Source organism: Balaenoptera musculus, chromosome 7 (genome assembly GCF_009873245.2).
Source record: "Balaenoptera musculus isolate JJ_BM4_2016_0621 chromosome 7, mBalMus1.pri.v3, whole genome shotgun sequence".
In the NCBI taxonomy this organism is placed as follows: Eukaryota; Metazoa; Chordata; class Mammalia; order Artiodactyla; family Balaenopteridae; genus Balaenoptera; species Balaenoptera musculus.
In genome coordinates, this window is record NC_045791.1 from 113,177,004 (window position 1) to 113,193,771 (window position 16,768).

General features: G+C 60.7%; 1 protein-coding gene across 4 annotated transcripts; it reads left to right on the forward strand.

Moving 5' to 3' along the window:
• The first annotated feature begins 4,291 nt into the window (after positions 1–4,291).
• BOK (BCL2 family apoptosis regulator BOK) lies at positions 4,292–16,093 on the forward strand. 4 transcript variants are annotated; one of them, XM_036858361.1, is made up of 5 exons: positions 4,292–4,622; positions 5,092–5,343; positions 8,115–8,243; positions 14,163–14,326; positions 15,309–16,093. In XM_036858361.1, exons 2-5 carry the CDS (start codon positions 5,121–5,123, stop codon positions 15,432–15,434), a joined length of 642 nt encoding a protein of 213 aa, XP_036714256.1. In that variant the 5' UTR covers positions 4,292–4,622; positions 5,092–5,120; the 3' UTR covers positions 15,435–16,093. The 4 variants fall into 4 exon arrangements, 3 of the variants coding, with proteins under 3 accessions (XP_036714256.1, XP_036714255.1, XP_036714257.1); XM_036858360.1 differs by having other exon boundaries at positions 4,363–4,551; XR_005020649.1 differs by lacking the exon at positions 15,309–16,093 and adding an exon at positions 10,344–11,697 and having other exon boundaries at positions 4,416–4,551; positions 14,163–14,244.
• The last annotated feature ends 675 nt before the right edge of the window (positions 16,094–16,768 follow it).

Consider the following 16,768-nt stretch of genomic DNA (forward strand, 5'->3'; position numbering starts at 1 on the left):
GGATGGTTTGGACTCCCGAGAGGGCAGACTGGGGGTGAGCGAGGGGCAGAGTGTGTCACACCCCTTGGGGGCTCCACGCCACATCCTCCCGGCCCACCTTGTCCTCAGCTACCCCTGCAGGGACCTGCTGGGCACAGGGGGGTGGGAAGATTTTAGCCGGGGCAAAGGGAGAGGCAGGCACAGGAGGGGGCCTCTCTGAGGAAGTGACATGTGAGCAGAGCTGTAACAATCTAGGAAGGAAGGAACAGCCCGCGCAAAGGCCCTGTGGCACAAGTGTGTTTGCTCAGCTGGAGCCCCCCGAGCAGGCAGAGAGGGGAGAGGCCTTGGCCTTGCGCTGACGAATCTGGTTGGTTTCAAAGGACACTGTCCCCGTGCACAGGGCAGACTGGAGAGGGGGTGGGCGGCAGTGGCCTGGCCTGGGGCACTAGCAGCAGGAGGCAGAAGTGGCTCTCGGGATACGTTGTGAGAGGAGAGCGAAGAGGCTGTGGTGAGGCCGGCCCCGCCGGCCCGGGGATCCTTGGACACAGGAGGAGCCCAGGAACCACTCAATAAACGACGCAGGCCAGCACCCAACAGGTGCAAGGCCCAGACCCACCGGGAGGCCAGCCTCCTGCCAAGACCCTTGCTGGGCCCACAGCTGGCCCTGCACGCCAGAGCCCGCACGTGAGCCCTGCACGTCCACACCCGTCCACTCCGGCCACTCAGTCCCCTCCGGGGCCAGGCTCGGGAAGAGGCCCGCACGGGCGCTGGAGGAGGCTGTGGACAGGGTATGCCGGGGGCCTGGGCACTTGCTTCGGGGGAGGGGACAACACTCTCCTGTGCCTGTCCCTCTGCGTGGCCATGTGCAGACCAGGCAGGACCCCTGTCCCCGTTGCGGTGGACGTTGCCGCTCACTTTCTTACCTGGTGCCACTGGGTTATGGAGCGCTCTGCTCCCCAGACTGTGGCCCGCACAGCGGACTTGAGCAGGTTTCTCCGGAAAGCCAGGACCCGCCTCCAGGTGGTTCGGAGGCACCGATAGGCCCCTGCACCCTGCACAGAGCCGCAGATGTGACCGGGCCCGAAAGACTGGCACCTTCCCATCTCCAGCCACAGCTGGTTCAGAGATGGGCACGGGACAGAAGCTGCTGGCCCCAGGTCATCCCCAGGAGCTCCCTGGGAAGACTGGCTTTTTTTCCCACTGGGAAAGACTGAACTCGTGCGGTGTAGACAGGGAGCTGTGGCGTCTTCTGCCATCACTCAGGGACAGCCTGCCTGAGAGCAGAGCTGTCACGAAGGAGCACAGACAGACTCACAGATAGAAAGAGAGACCCCTGGATCCAGCCATGCCTGAAACCAGTACGTGTCTCCCAGGACAATTTAGTCACATAAATCAACAAAGCTCCCTGTGCTCAAGCCAGTTTGGGCCGGTGTCGGCACTCAGAAGGCTTCTCGGCAACCAGGGACCCACTGGGCCAAGTGCAGGGCAGACAGAGGGATCGGACAAAAGACAAGAGCGGAGAGCAGGAAATCTGCAGAGGTGGAAACTCAGCGCCAACGGCAACCGTAGGAGAGTCCACGCACACTTGGGGGACTGGGGGCTGGGACTGGGCCAATCAGGTCAGCCTCCTCCAGTCCTCAAGCGACAGGAAGGTCTCAACTGACTCTACCCTGACCTGGGCTTTCTAAGGTCTGGCTCAGGGTCTGTGGTCTGGATACTCCAGATGGGCTTAACCGCCCCTTCTGATAAACACTTGGGGCGTTTCCAGTTCCTCATGGTCCTCAGTATCCTGTAGTGAATATCCTGAGACACGGCTTTGAGCTGGTCTAAAAACTCCAGGGAGAGGTCCACTGGTTCAGGCATGGCTGGATCCAGGCACGGCAGCTCCTGTACTGAAGGAACCACGCTAAACAGATGCATCTGTCACTCCTGTGTCAGGGCGCATGAGTCTTTCCACACCCGTCCATGCTGCCCAGGAGACAGGAAGTAGAAAACGTGATCCTATTTTTGTATAGGAGGAAACTGAGGCGGTGGGCAGGGTGGGAAGCTGCCTGAGGCCACTGCGGGGCGGGGGGGATGGGGGTGGCATAGGTTCTTCCTCTGCCAGAGATACATTCCATGGGCCCGGGGCGGGGGTGGGGGGGTGTCCCAATCTGCCTATGCGCAGTCCTGCGCTGACTCCTTCAGCAATCCCTTTCCCATTCCAAGCTTCCATATTTCCATCTATAAAATACACGGAATCCCAAACCTTAGTGCTCTTCAGAAATGCCAGAGGCAGACTCTGTCCTGCTCCAGACTGTGAGTTAAAGAGTGCATTAAAATGAGCACTCACATTTTAAAGCTTTTCTGAAAAAACAGCTAACAATTACTGAGCAACTACTATATGACAAGCACTTTTATACATGGATTAACTAATTTGGTCCACAAAATGTAGGTATTATTATTTTCTCTATTCTACAGACGGGGAAGCCAAGGCAGACAGAGTTTCGACAGCTTCCTGATGGGTGTCAGTATCAATGATATGTTGGCCTCACAAAATGAGATGGGAGATGTTCCCTCATTTTCTATTCTCTGTGCAGGTTTGTGTAAGGTCAGTGATATTTCTTCAACTGTTTAGAGGAATTCCTCAATGAAACCATCTGAACCTAGAATTTTCTTTGTGGGAAGATTTTAAATTATGAATTAAATTTATTTAATTGTTATAGGGCTATCCAGATTTTCTATTGCTTCTAGCGTCAGTTTGGGTAAATTGTTTCATTTAAATTTCAAATTACTGTCATAAAGTTGTTCATAATATACTCTTATTAGCTTTTTAATGTTTGTAGTATCTGTGGTGATGTCCTCTTTTTCATTCCTGACATTGGAATTTGTGTTTTCTTTTTACCCATTATTTCCAGGGGATTATCCATTCTATTAATCTCTTTTGGCTTGGTTGAGTTTCCCTGCTTTTTGCTTTGTTTCATTAATTTCTGCTTTTATTTTTATTTCCTCTCACCTTTAGATTTAATTTGTTGTTCTTTTTCTAGCTTCTTGAATTGGAGCTTAGAGCATTAATTTTAACCTCTCTTCTAAAGCTATAAATTTTCCTTGAAGCACTGCTTTACCTATATCCCACAGCATTTGATATGTCATGTTTTCACTGCAGTTCACTTCAAAATATTTTACGACTTCCCTTGTGATTTACTATTTGACCCACTGATTATTTAGAAGTGTGATATTTAATTTCCAAGTACTTGGAGGCTTTCTGATAGTTTTCCTGTTTTTGAGTTTTAGTTTAATTCAGAGAGGACACACTTGTATAATTTCAATCCTTTGAAATTTGTTGAGACTTCATGGCCCAGGATATGGTCTATTTTGTTTAACATCCTATGTGCACATGGAAAGAACATGTATTCAACAGCTATTGGGTGAAGTGTTGTATATATGTGAATTAAGGCAAGTGGGTTCATCCTGTTGTTTCAAGGATAGAGATGTTGATTCAAGGATAGTGAAATAGGGACTTCCCTAGTGGTCCAGCAGTTAAGACTCTGTGCTTCCTAGGCAGAGGGCATGGGTTCGATCCCTGGTCACAGAACTAAGATCCCACATACCAAAAAAAAAAAAAAAAAGGATAGAGAAATAGACCAGTGGGATAGAAAAGAGTCCAGAACAGATCCTCACATACACAGACACTTGCTTTATAATGGGGACTCTTCTCCAATTCAGTGGAAAGATGATGGCCCTTTCAATAACCGATGATGGTCTACTGGATATCCATATGGAAAAAATGAGCTCTGGCCCCCTACCACAATATTCATAAGAATTAATCTGTGATCCATCATAGATCTAAATGTGAATGCTAAAACAATTAAGCTTCCAGAAGAAAACACGGGAGAATATCCTAATAAAAAAGCACAAACATGAGAAAAGATTGATAAATTGGACTTCACTGAGAAAACTCATGTTCAATATCAGCAAGAGCAAACCACAGAATGGCAGAAGATATTTGCAATACCTTCCGTACAATGCAAATCCAAGTATCCATCTATAATACCAAGCCATGTGTAAGATCAGGGACACAGCATCCAGAATATATAAAGAACCTCTAGGAATCAATACGATAATGAAGCCGGGTGTGAATCCAGGAGGCTGGTGCCAGAGCTAGGTTCTAATCACTGGGACAGTGGGGGACAGCTCCTGCCCCGTGGCCCTCCTTGAGCGCATACCGGGAACTCGCTCGGTCCTCCTTAAGCGGGGAGGCGGTGGGGAAGCTCTGGCCGTGGCTCCGCCCCGGGGTTGCCTTTTCCTTAGAAGGCAAAGCCCCAAGCCTCGCCTCTCGCTGGCGGAAAGTTGCGCTGTGCTGCCCGCACTCCCCTCGCCCCCGACGACGCCGCCGGAGCCCCCGGAGGGCCCGAGACCCCGCGCCCTCAGCGCTCCAGCCCGGCTCGGGCGTGGACAGGGCGGGCGCCGGGGCGGGGCGCGCGTCCTCGCCAGTTTGAATGGAAGGATCCAGATCTGCGGAGACGGCGGCCAGCAGATACTGAGGCCAGCACTCCTCCCCAGCCCCCGCGCCCGAGACATGCGGCGGGAGAGGTGAGCAGGGCGGGCCGCGCCATGGGAACGGCGAGGCCGGGGACAAACACTGAGGACGGCGAGGCGCGGAGGTGGGTGGTGGCCCCGGACGCTGGGCCGGGCCGGGGTCCCGGCAGCCGCCGGTTGGGAGCAGGTCGGGCCATGCCCCCCGCCCACGCCTCCGCCGCCCGCGCACTCGTCTTCGAGCGCGGGCACGGCGGCCCCAGAGCCAATCGCCATTTCCCCGAGGTCGTTCCTATCCCCAGCACCCGTGGGGATCTTTGTGATTGAGCTCGGCATCTAAAAGAAGGTGACACCGCGCTTTGAAAGATTTGGGGCACAAACAGGAACGCTTACCCGCAGCTGGCCGAAGCCCTTCCCCGGAGCCGCGCCGGCCCGGCCTCCCTGTGCGCTCCGGCCCGGCGCACGCACGCGATCTAGGCGCACGCCGCGCCCCTTCCCCGCGCCCCGCTGCCCGCCCTCCTCGCGCGGCCGACCTTCCCCTCCGCCAGCCAGGCCGGGGCGGCGGGGCGGGCCCGTCTGAGCACCCTCTGCCCGCAGGTGCGGCGCCCCCCGCCCGCGTCCCCGCCATGGAGGTGCTGCGGCGCTCCTCGGTCTTCGCCGCCGAGATCATGGACGCCTTTGACCGCTCGCCCACCGACAAGGAGCTGGTGGCTCAGGCCAAGGCGCTTGGCCGGGAGTTCGTGCACGCGCGGCTGCTGCGCGCCGGCCTCGCCTGGAGCGCGCCGGAGCGCGCCACGCCCGCCCCCGGCGGCCGCCTGGCCGAAGTGTGCGCGGTGCTGCTGCGCCTGGGTGAGTGCAGGCCTCGGCGGGCGGGGGGATCCCAGGCTTCCCCTCCAAAGCCGGCCGGCGGGGCGGCCCCGCTGCGCCTCGGGGTACAGCTGTCCCTGCACGGGCCCGCCCGCCGGTGACCGCGCCGGCACCCGCCCCTGCTGGGCCTCGGTCTCCCCTCTGGGGCAGGGAGGGGGCTGGTCCGGGGTGCCCTGAGTAACCCGGCGCACAAGGCGGGCGCACCCAGACCGATGATCCCTCCAGCACCCCTACTCTTGCAGTTCCCCCCTCAGGCTCGCCTGTGCACCGCCAAAGACCTTCCCGCATTTGCCTGCTCAGCCCGGATTTCAGACACTCTGGCAATAAAGAATAGACAGCTCCGGGAAGCATGATGTTTTGGTGGCTAAACTTCCAGAGTGACCCTTGTACTCAGCTGGGCACAAAAATCCTTTGTCGGACCACGTGTCCTGATGTTTGTTTTGGAAAATAGGTCCTTGCAGTTACTGGCTCAAATCCTGCCGTGGGTTGCTCTTTTCTCTTGATTTGGAGGCCTCTTAGGGCTCCCTGTGAAATTTAGCGCCCCAGGAGAGCTGAGCCACCGTGAGGCTGGGTAGCCCAAGATCTCACCTGGACGGCTTGTTGAGTGGACACCTGGAGGTACTTGACCCTGGGGTCACACACAGCCCGGTAACTGTCTCCACCTTCTCTAAGGACCCCAGAGAGGGAGGGACCGGCCCAGCTGACTCAGTCAGCCCACCTCTCCACGGGGACTGAGGTTGCCCAGCCCTGCCCCATCCAGTGTGACAGTTCCACCCCGCGTGTGCACACGGGGAGGTGTGGCAGCGCAGATGGAGCCCTGACCAGGTGGCTCTCCAGGCAGAGTGCGGAGAGACTGGCCCAGGAGCCCTGGTCGGAGGGAGCACCCCGTGAAAGGGGGTGCCCTCCCCGTCTCAGGCTGGCTCGCGTGTCTGCGTGCCCCCGTTTTGTGTGGACCCTGGGGGCAGGCTTGCGTAGACCTGGCCTGCACAGGAGTGTTGGGGTCGGGGGGAGACACACAGATGCCGAGGGGCCATTGCAGAGGGCTGCCAGGGGGGCGGTGTCCCGCCTGGGTCTCAGGGGAGGGGAGCAAGCGGGGTTTGGGGGATCAGCCAAAGGCCCAGAGTGCCTGGACTCCCCTGAGGTCAGCGCCCAAGCCATTTCTTCCAGTTGGGCTGTGGGGACAACACTGGGGGGGAGCGTTCCAGAGGGTCCTGGTGAATATGGTGTCTTGACCTCCCAAGAGCCCCTGGAGTGGCCAGGAGAAGGTCCTGCCTCTGTCCCGGCCTCCTCTGCGACCCTGCCCGCCCCCAGCTCCATCTCCTTGCCTGCGAGCAGGGGCTCGGGGCTGCCTCTACCTTGGGCCCGGGGTCCCTACTGTTTGAACTTTCTGAAAAGCCCTGCTTTGGGCTCTGCTAATCAGACCGGGCCGGTATCTGTCCCTTCAGCACTGTGACCTCAGACCCGGAGAGCCTGGGATGCTTCCAGCCTGGGCTGGAGGAGCAGATCCAGCTAAGTGCCCTGCGCTGGCCCTCTCAGGGGCCAGGCCTTCAGGCCCTTCTCCAGCATCCGGCCTCACCACGGCCAGTCCCTGGGGTTCAGTTCCTGCGAGATGGCTAAGGGGACCCTGGAGGGAGATGGCTTGGACCCCCAAAGCATCCGCCCTTGCAGCTGCTCAGCGTGACCGCCCCTTCCCCACCCGTCATGGCCTGGAGCTGTCTCCCTGCCCCCAGCGTACCTCCAGCTCCTCCTGAGCACAGACGCCCAGCTCCTGGGGCAGCAGCAAACAGGAAGAGGCCCGGGTCGAGCTGGGGTCAGTCCCCGGTAGACCCCAGGGTATGTACGTGGGAACAGCCAGGCCAGCCCTGGGAGTTTCCACGCTCCCTTCCCCATCGTCTGCCAGCCTCCCCTAAGTCCTGCTCTGGTTCCAGATCTTAATTAATTAGATGGAGTGCATCTGCCCCATGGCTGACTCGGAGCCCTTATCGCCTGGACCTCCAGTCGGAAGCATTTTCCTGTTTGCTTTGGCGGAGAGGCGGCTGGGTTGGGGGACGCCCAGTCCGAGGGCTGTGTGGGATTCCCGGCACATCACTGCCAGGGCGCTGCGGCGGGCACGTCACTGCCAGGGGCGCTGCAGCGGGCACACGTGCAGACAGCGCCCTTGAGAGGGCCTGCCACTGCCAAGTGCGGCCGCCCCATCCAGATACCCCCGCTTGGCCCCGGGAGCCCAGGTCTGACCCTGTGTGGTGCTGGTGGCCCCGGGTAGTGGCTCCTTTTCTTGGTTCGCTGAATGGTGCTGGGGCCTGAGCGAGGACGCCCCTCTGAGGCGGCAGCCGGGCTCCCCACCTGCGTGGGGTCGCTGGCACGGTCCACGCCCATGTTGGGCTCTGGTGGCTTGCCTGTCAGACTACTGCCGGCCCGCCCGCCCGTGCAGCTCGCTGTGGGCTGTGAGTCACTCATCAGGCACGGCTGGGTTCCCGCCCCACTGGCCCAGCCGGCTCTGCCCTGGGGGGGGGGGCGTGGCTGGCTTGGCAGAGGGGACAGAGGCCCCAGAGGCAGGCCTGGGGGAGCCCACCGTACCTCCCTGGTCTTGTCCCCGGGGGCTCTGGGGGTGGTGTCTCGTGGGTGGGAATGTGACAGGTCGGGGGGTCAGGAGTAGGGCTGGGATCAGGGTCCCCAGCTGTGGCCACAGGCTGAGGAGTGGGCTGGCCCCAGGCCCGTGTGACCACCTCTGACCCGCCTGTGTGACCGCGCAGCGGACGAGCTGGAGCTGATCCGGCCCAGCGTCTACCGCAACGTGGCCCGCCAGCTGAACATCTCCCTGCAGTCCGAGACCGTGGTGACCGACGCCTTCCTGGCTGTGGCAGCCCAGATCTTTTCTGCAGGTAGGCCTGTGTGTCCAGGGGGCCCACACTGCTGGCATGGCCCGGGGTCTGTGGGTCAGGGCCGGGGCTGCAGTGCTGGGTGGGCTCTCAGGGGACCCTCCCTGGGTCCAAGGACAGTGGGCCTGCTGGGCAGCTGGCACGGGCCTCTTGTGCGGTCCTGGGGCTGCAGTGACCGGAAGCCCTGGCTGGGGTGCATGTCGCAGGCTGCCAGTTGGTGGTGACTGTTGGCTGGAGTGGGGCGGGGCTGTTCTGCGTGTGGCCTGTACGTGTCCTGTGGGGCTTGGGCTTCTCACAGCGTGGCCCCAGGTCCCAAGCAGCCCAGGTGGGCACCGCCAGGCTCTTTTGCCGTAAGAAGTCACGGTGTCACTGAGCCTGAGTCTGTTGGTCAGAGGCAAGTCGCAGAACAGCCCCCATAGTGGGAGGGCTGCACTAGAGTGGGAGTCCCTGGTGGAGTGGCTCACCGGGACACGTTTGGAGAATGCTGACACACCTGTCTCACCTGGCTGGCCCACAGTCACCTGAGAATCTCCCGAGCCTCCATCTGGGCCCTGGGAGCAGGTGACATCTCCTGCTTCTCCTCCTTGTGCCCTCGCCCTGAGTTCAGCTCGTGCTGCTTCCTGTCTGCACACCTGCCTCCAGGCTCACAGGAAACTATAGGACTCATCCCCCAAAACCCCCTCTCGTTCCCACGCCCCGTCCTGGGAACGCTGCTGGGCTTCCTGTGGTCCACAGATCTTGTCTCCCCACCCGTGACCTCGTGCCCTGTTCTGGTGCCCCTGCTCTGCGTGTCCACCCCGGTCCTGTGTCCTGGTACGTAGCAGGTGCCAGGCGCTGCTGGCCATCCAGGTGACCAAAGCCCCCACCCCAGTGCAGCACCTGCTCCATCAGCCGACCCCACCGAGGTTTCCCCAGCACGGTCTGGCGCTGCCCTGGGCCTGGGGACCCTGTGATGGACGGGATGGCCAGTCCCAGCCCTCAGGGAGGGGGAGCTTGGGGGCCCCAGAGCCAGAGTGTTCCCAGGCTGCATCCCGGTGGAGTGGGGGTGTGAGTGGCCACGTGGCATCGAGGGTGGGAAGGGCTTTGGGGAGGACAGGCCCCTTCTGTGAGGCGGCTTTGGGTCTGTCGCTGACCAGCAGTGTGACCTCGGAGCACCCCTTGCCTTTGCTTAGCCATCGGCGGGTTGGGACAGCAGCAGGGCTTTGGGGCAGAGGGCGCCGCGAGCCGCAGCCCCCGCCCCATGGGGGACCTCCGCCCACCGGCAGAACAGAGGAGGCCGGTGGAGGGGCTGGGGCTGCCGCATCCCATCAGAGGGCCCCCAGCCCGCTGACCACACCCTCTGGGTGTTGCCCTGCACTGTCCCCTCTCGAGGAGGCTCCTCCAACCCCTGGTGGGCAGGCCAGTGTGGCAGGGACACGGGACCACCGGCTGCAGGACCCAGCCTCCAGGGCGGCACTGGGTCGGCACTGACTTCCCAGCGGCGGCCACGGTGGCCAGGACTTCACGGGGGAGTGCCTGGGAGGGAGGGGGCTGGTGAGAGGCGTGGGCTGCCCAGGAGCGTCTGGCAGTCCTGACCTGGGTGCCCTCGCGGTGACCTGGGCAGGCCGGGGAAGGAAGCTGACAGCCGCCCTGGGCCCTCCCTGGGCTCCCGTCCGGCCTGACGCTGGCGCGTGGGTGGCCACCGGTGTCTGTCTCCGCTGTCGGGTGGGCGGGCGGCTGGCTTACAAGCCGAGGGCTGGCTTTAAAAGGAAGGGTCATCTCTGAGAATGCGGCTCCGGCCGGCTGGTGTTTGGGACTGAGGGGGCGGGGATGGCTGGGCCTGGGGAGGTGGCTGGCGTGTGGGCAGGGACAGGGGGCGGGCAGCCGGGATGAAGCACCCACCCTGCCTGCCCGGCTTGCTCGGTGCGGGACAGGCCGGAGACGTGCCCAGAAGGGCTCTGGGTTCTGGAAGGACGAGGCGGGGTCTGGGGCAGGGCGGGGAGGGGGAGGGGCGGGGAGGAAGGTGCGGCCGTGTGAATGGGCACAGGGCACAGGGCACCGTGGCTTCTTCCACCTGGGGAGTTCAGTTTAAATCCCGTGATTTTTCGCTTGAAACCGGAGCAGGACGTACTTCTCTGCAATCAAGCATCCCCGCCCCACCCAGCTGGCTCTACCTTTTTCTCGTGGCGGCCTCCACACCGCCACCTGCCCCTCCGGTGCTGTGGGGCGCCCACCCCCTCGTGGGCTGTGTGACCTGCAAGTGGCTTCTTAACCTCCGTGGACCTCAGAGCCGCCTGAACGGGGTGCAGAAGCAGTGTCCGCGGAGCATGGCGCTGCGGGTCCACCCCTCCTGCCGCCGGCTGGCTCTCAGCCCGTCCCCCTGACCAGCCCGTGGCCGCCCCAGGCGCCCTCCCGCTTCCCGCCCGCCCGAGGCCTCCCTTCAGCCCTTGCTCATCCCAGCCTTCCCGGTCGGTCCTCAGGCCCCCAGGCCCCCAGGCGAGCTCCAGCCATCAGACGCCTGCCCGCCCTGCCCGTCTGCCCGCAGCCTCTCCCAAGCAGCTGGGTCTTGCACTCGCTGACCCCCCGGGCTGGGCCTTCCTCCCCCTCCTCCTCCCGGCCGGCCCCTCACCTGCTCTGGCTGTGGCCGGCGACGTGGACGGCTCGAGGACTGCAGGGCAGGGTTCCAGGTGGCCCCCCCACGTGGCTGAGCCCCCGCGAAGGCAGAGGCAGGGGGCGCTGTTCCCGGCTGCGTCTTGGCTGAAGGCGCTTCTCAGTTCCCTTCAGTGGAAAAACTGAAAGTTGGCAAGTGTTTTCATTTTTTTCTTCTCATTACGAGAGCAAAATATTTCACCATGGAAAGATCAGCGAATACATGAGATAAAGAACTCTCAGAAACCAGTACTAAAAAGACCACCTCACTTTAAAAAGAGCAAAGGGTCTGAATAGGCATCTCGTCAGGGAAGGTGTGTGAACAGCCAGCACGTGCACGAGAATTTGCTCAGCCTCATCAGTCACCAGGGAGACGCACATCACACCACAACAAGATGCCACCTCGCGCCCACTGGAGCACTCAAGGCAAAAGGCCAGAGAACCCAGCACGGGTGAGGCTGTGAAGAGTCAGGGCGTGAAGTGGTCCGGCAGCTTCTCCAATGGTAACTGACGGGGTCACCCCCTGACCCAGCAGTTCCGCTCCTCGGTTTTGACCCCTGAGAAAGGAAGCCACATGTTCACACAAGGGCTTGCACACGAGTGTTCAGAGCCGTGTACCCCCACAGCCGGAGGGGCCAGCAGCCCACGTGGTTGTTTCCTGATGGGTGGTCCATCCACTCGATGGAACATTATTCGGCTGTAAAAAGGAATGAGGTGCCAACACCAGGACAGCACGGAGGAACCCTGAAAACATTTTGCTCAGTGAACGGAGTCAGACACAAAGTGGGACATACTGTGTGACTGCATTCACGTGAAATGTCCAGAACAGGTAATCCATAGAGACAAAGTAGATGAGAGGTTGCCAGGGCTGGGGTGACGGGCATGATTGCTCCCGGGGACAGTGATTTGGAGTGAAAATGTCTGGAATTCGATAGTGGTGATGGTTGTACAACATTGTCAATATGCTAAAAACACTGGATCATCTCACACTTTAAAAGGATGAATTTACGCTAGTGAGATTATATCTCCATAAAAAAGAACACAAAGAGCTCAAAGAAAATAGGACATACCTGAGCCCCACCTCCCAGAGACCACCCTGCCGGCACCTTCCGGACCAGGGCTTTCCTCTCCAGGTAAAATGTGGCCGTCACGTGGAGCTCACCTCTCCACACAGCACCACAGAACGCGTGTTCACTCTCTTGATCCCCGCCCTGCCACGCTGACCCTTCACCTGCCCCCGGTGGTGTTGGGTACCTGCTGGACGCCAAGCCTGGGGGTGCCAAGGGCACAGCTGTGAGCAGCACAGAGCCCGCCAGGGCTGGCACCCACGAGCAGCTGGTAAATGGGGAGCGTGGTGTGACGGCAGCGTCACCAGGACCTGATGCCGTCATGGCCTGAGTGGCCCTTAGAGGGGGGACCTCGAGCAGAGCCCTGGGGGTGAGGCTGGAATAGTGTGCATGAGGCCAGGTGGCGGGACAAGGGGGCCTCAGAGGGGCCAGCGGCCGGCTCAGGTGGGACTTCAGGCTTGTATTTACTTTGAAGGAGATGGGAAGGGACAGTAACAGGAGGGTTTGGGGAGTGGCCTGGCCTGATTTACAGGGTTTTAAAATTTTCTTTTCATTGAGGTGAAATTCACATGACATACAATTAACCATTTTATTTATTTATTTATTTATTTATTTATTTATTTACTGGCTACACCACGCGGCATGTGGGATCTTAGTTCCCCGACCAAGGATTGAACCCATGCCCCCTGCAGTGGAAGCACGGAGTCCTAACCACTAGACCGCCAGGGAAGTCCCAATTAACCATTTTAAAGTGTACGATTCAGTGGCGTTGAATGCATCCACAATATCGTGCAACCACCGCCTCTCCAGGTTCTTTGTCAGTGGGAAGAACACCCATTCCCATTAAGCTGTCACTGCCTGGCCCCCTCCTGCAGCCCCCAGTGACCACTGGTCTGCTTTCTGTCTCCATGGATCTGACAGTCCTGCACATTTCATAGGAATGGACTCATACGATACGTGTGGCCTTTCGAGTCTGCTTCTTTCACTGAGCGTGATGTTTTCAAGGTTCATCAGGTTGTGGCCCTGTCAGTGCTTCCTTCCACTTTGAGGCCAAATATCATTCCATTGTGTGGCTGGACCACATTGTGCTTTTCCATTCACCGCTTCTTTATGTTTTGTCATTTCCACCTTTTGGCGACTGTGAACAGGGATTTATTTGCACTGACTTGTGCTCTTATGACAGACTGTCCCAGTTGTGGTGTGAACATGGGTTGAGGGGCATGCTTCCTCCCTGCCTGTGCTGCTTCCTTCGAGGACTGAGGCGGGGCACCCATGTTTGTGTCCTTTCACAGGTGGTGCCGGGTGCCCTCCAGCTGTCTTCCTCATCACAGTTACCAGGCTGCAGAGTTACGTGGATCCTCACATTGCCACTTGGAATTTTTAGTCTGATAGACTATAATTTACATCTCGTTTTAATTTACACTTCTTTGTTTATCAGTGAGGGTGAGCATTTTTCATATGTCTGGTGTACTGTTAATACTTTTTCTTTTGTGAATCAGCTGTTTGTATTCTGTGTTCGTATTTCTTTTGAAAGGTTTCTCTCTTTTTCTCATTGATTTATAAAATCTCTTTCTATATTAAGGAACCTTATACGACTGGCAAGCACTGTTCCCCAGATTGTCATTCGTCTGTCTTTCCTCCCAGGTGGGCTCCATCTCAGTTCTGCCCCCAGTAGCTTGGTGGTCTGGGGAAGGCCGTTCCTCCCGGGGCCTCAGCTTCTTTACATGGAGAACATCCTGCTGTCCTCGCAGGGCTGCGCTGGGGGCAGGTGCAGATGGAAGCTGCTTCCTGTTTATCACATCCAGTGCCAAGTCACTGAGCCCCCTTGACCTGCTCAGCCCCCTCTTTGCCTTTCTGCTCCATCACTTCCTCCAGCAGATACTGGGCTGTGCAGGGGCATCGCCAGGCCCTGGCCCAGGCGTGCAGGTGCAAGGTGTGCAGGTGTGTAACACAGGCTCGAGACATCCCCGCCTGAGAACGACCCGTGATGGTGGCAGGACTGACCTGCAGCAGACGGTGGCTGGGACTTGCCCAGCAGGCAGCTGACCGAGCTCCCCGTCGGGTGGGAGCTGTGGGTTGAGGCTGCCCCGGGTGTCGACCCCAGTCACCAGCGGAATGGCAGGGGTGTGGCTCAGAAAGGCTCAGCCCCCCCACGTGACCCTGCGGGCTGGCCTCGAGCCGGGTCTTGGTGGCCTTTGGTGACCAGCACCCATCTCTCTCCCTGCAGGAATCACCTGGGGCAAGGTCGTGTCCCTGTACTCAGTGGCTGCGGGGCTGGCCGTGGACTGCGTGCGACAGGCCCAGCCCGCCCTGGTCCACGCCCTCGTGGACTGCCTCGGGGAGTTCGTGCGCAAGACCCTGGCGACCTGGCTGCGGAGACGCGGTGGATGGGTGAGGGAATGTGGCGGTGCCAGGAAGGGGGCGGTGGTCGAATGCCTGAGTGCCGGCAGTGGCAGGGGTGATGGGGCTGGAGGAGGGGCGAGGCCGGGGCTGCCCGGCCCAGGACGGCTCCTGCAGCCCAGCTCCAGTGCGGGCCCTCTGGGTCTGACCACCCCCGACTCCGGAGCTAAAACCCGCCACCCGCCCCCAGGGATGGTGTCAGAGTCTCCATGCCCCCGATCACCTGGTCAGGCCTCAGGGGCTGCGGGGCAGCCCCACCTGTAGGAGAGCTGTTTTCTCCTCTGTAAAATGGGTGGTGGGCAAAGGTGTGCAAAGCACACTGGCCGGGGGGACGGAGCTCAGCCCTCTGCTGGGATTGGAGCCACGGGGGGGCGGTGAGGGGCCACCAGGGCTGTGGTCTCATCTGAAGGCGGCACTGGGCGGGGAGGGCGTCACCTCCTGGATGATTCACGTGGCTCCGGGCCTCCCGCTGTCCCATCCTGCCGTCCTGTCCTGGAGCCCGGCTGAGGCTGGGCACCGGGGCAGCCAGGACGCTGACTGACACCACGGCCAAAGGTCAAGCTGTAGGGATAGTGCTTCATTTCTCAGCAGAACTAGAAAGAAATAAGGAAGTAAGGAGTGGCCGTTCACTGGGCTTCTGGAAAGCTCAGTTCCTGCTCCTGTCCTAAGGGATTTGTCCTTCCCTGGCACCCCAGGCTCCACGGCACCTGCGGAAGGACGCTGGGATGTCAGCAGGTGGCCGAGCCGGGAGCTGGTCCCGTGGCTGGGGGCCCAGCAGGCTCCCCTCCCTCCCCGCTCACCGTCTGAATCCACCTGTTGGGTCGGGTCCCATGCGGGAGCCTTCCATCCAGCTGGACCACAAGCCTTCCCAAACGGCCTCGAGCATTCCCTCAGGAGACTTGGCTGACACCGGGCGGGGCACGGGCCGCACCCTCTCCGCTCCACTCTCTGACTGCCCCCTCTTCCCTCCCAGACGGATGTGCTCAAGTGCGTGGTCAGCACCGACCCCGGCCTCCGCTCGCACTGGCTCGTGGCCGCGCTCTGCGGCTTCGGCCGCTTCCTGAAGGCTGCATTCTTCATGCTGCTGCCGGAGAGATGAGCTGCCGGCTTGGGCAGGGGTCGCAGCCCGGCCCCCGTACCCAGGAGGCCCTCGGCCCCCGAAAGCATCACCCTCTGCCCCACCCAAGCCGGGAAGACCCTCGGAGCCCCGTGTCGAAGCTGGAAGCCCTGCCCTGAGCCCCTCCTCCACAGACCCAGGCCCTCTGGACAGGGAAGTGGGGGGCTTCCTGGCCCTGGAGCTGGGCTTCAGGGCCGACGGGGGGCCCTTCCCCATCGTTCCCCCTCTCCCGGAACCCTCGCTGGTCCCCTTCTTTCTAGAGCCAGAAAGTCAGGGTCACGTCCCAGGCCCTGAAGGAAGGGAGCCGGGAGCGCCAAGCTCTCACTCGACGCCGGGCCCCGTCCGTGTGGGCTTCCCACGTCAGGACGTGAGCTGGCCGCGGTGCTCCCGGGCAGGGGGCCTGGACGCGGGCCTGGAGGCGACTCCCGAAGCTGGAGGAGCTGTGGAGTGTTACCGGCTCCGCACGTGGGGCCTAAGGCTCGTGTGGTGGCTGCTGAACCCGTTTCTAGACGGAGGGCGTGTCCCCCGTGCACCGGGGGTGGGTCTCTGCGTGGCAGGGTCCTGTGGACGCGGGAGCCCACGACCGAGAAGGATGGTGTGCTTGTCCGATCCCAATAAAGCTCCGCAGCCGTGGAGGGTGACCCCGTCTGCTCCTTGTGCCCGTCCTCCTGCGACTGCCAGGGACCCGACAGATGACAGGCCGGCCTGACGTGATGGAGCACAGGCGCACGTCTTCCCTCACAGGGCCGACTTGTGCTGCCCTGTGCCACACCGGGCCCGCGCGCATACACGCCTGCAAGTGCTGCCACCGTGCGTGCACCAGCAGCTGCTCCCACGCTCCTCAGTCCCCCTCCCCCCTGCCCCCCGCCCCCCGCCTCTGGCCTGGCAGCAGGCACACGGTGCTGGACGCGGCCTCTCTCAGCCCCGGTTCCCTTTCTGTACGACGCAGGGTGGACCACACGGCCGCTAGGGTCTTCCCTTCCCCATCCAGCCTCCTGGGGAAGAGCCCAAAGGCGAGGTTGCCGTGCACAAGGGGGGCTGCCCCCCTCCCCCCATCGCCCACCTCCTGGCCCCAGGGCCCCCCACAGGACCCCTCTCCTCAGCTTCCTCCCGGGGGGCGGCCGCCCCTGCAAGCCCATCACCTCTCCAAGCTCTGCCTGCTCTGTCTGCACGGGACCCAGGGGCGCTCGCAGTGAGAAGTCTGGCAGATGGCGAGAGGGAAGGAAGGGGGCGGGAGGAGAGGAAGGTCCCTTTGCCACCCTGCTTCCGTCACTAGGATCGATCCCTTGGTACGTTTCCAGCCTGGGAAAGTGATG

What these genes read in the sequence shown, in the direction of transcription:
- BOK (XM_036858361.1), top strand. Translation starts at nt 5,121, where the DNA reads ATGGAGGTGCTGCGGCGCTCCTCGGTCTTCGCCGCCGAGATCATGGAC. An exon ending in CGCGGTGCTGCTGCGCCTGG is followed by an intron (nt 5,344 to 8,114) that starts GTGAGTGCAGGC and finishes GTGACCGCGCAG; the next exon opens with CGGACGAGCTGGAGCTGATC. An exon ending in AGCCCAGATCTTTTCTGCAG is followed by an intron (nt 8,244 to 14,162) that starts GTAGGCCTGTGT and finishes CTCTCCCTGCAG; the next exon opens with GAATCACCTGGGGCAAGGTC.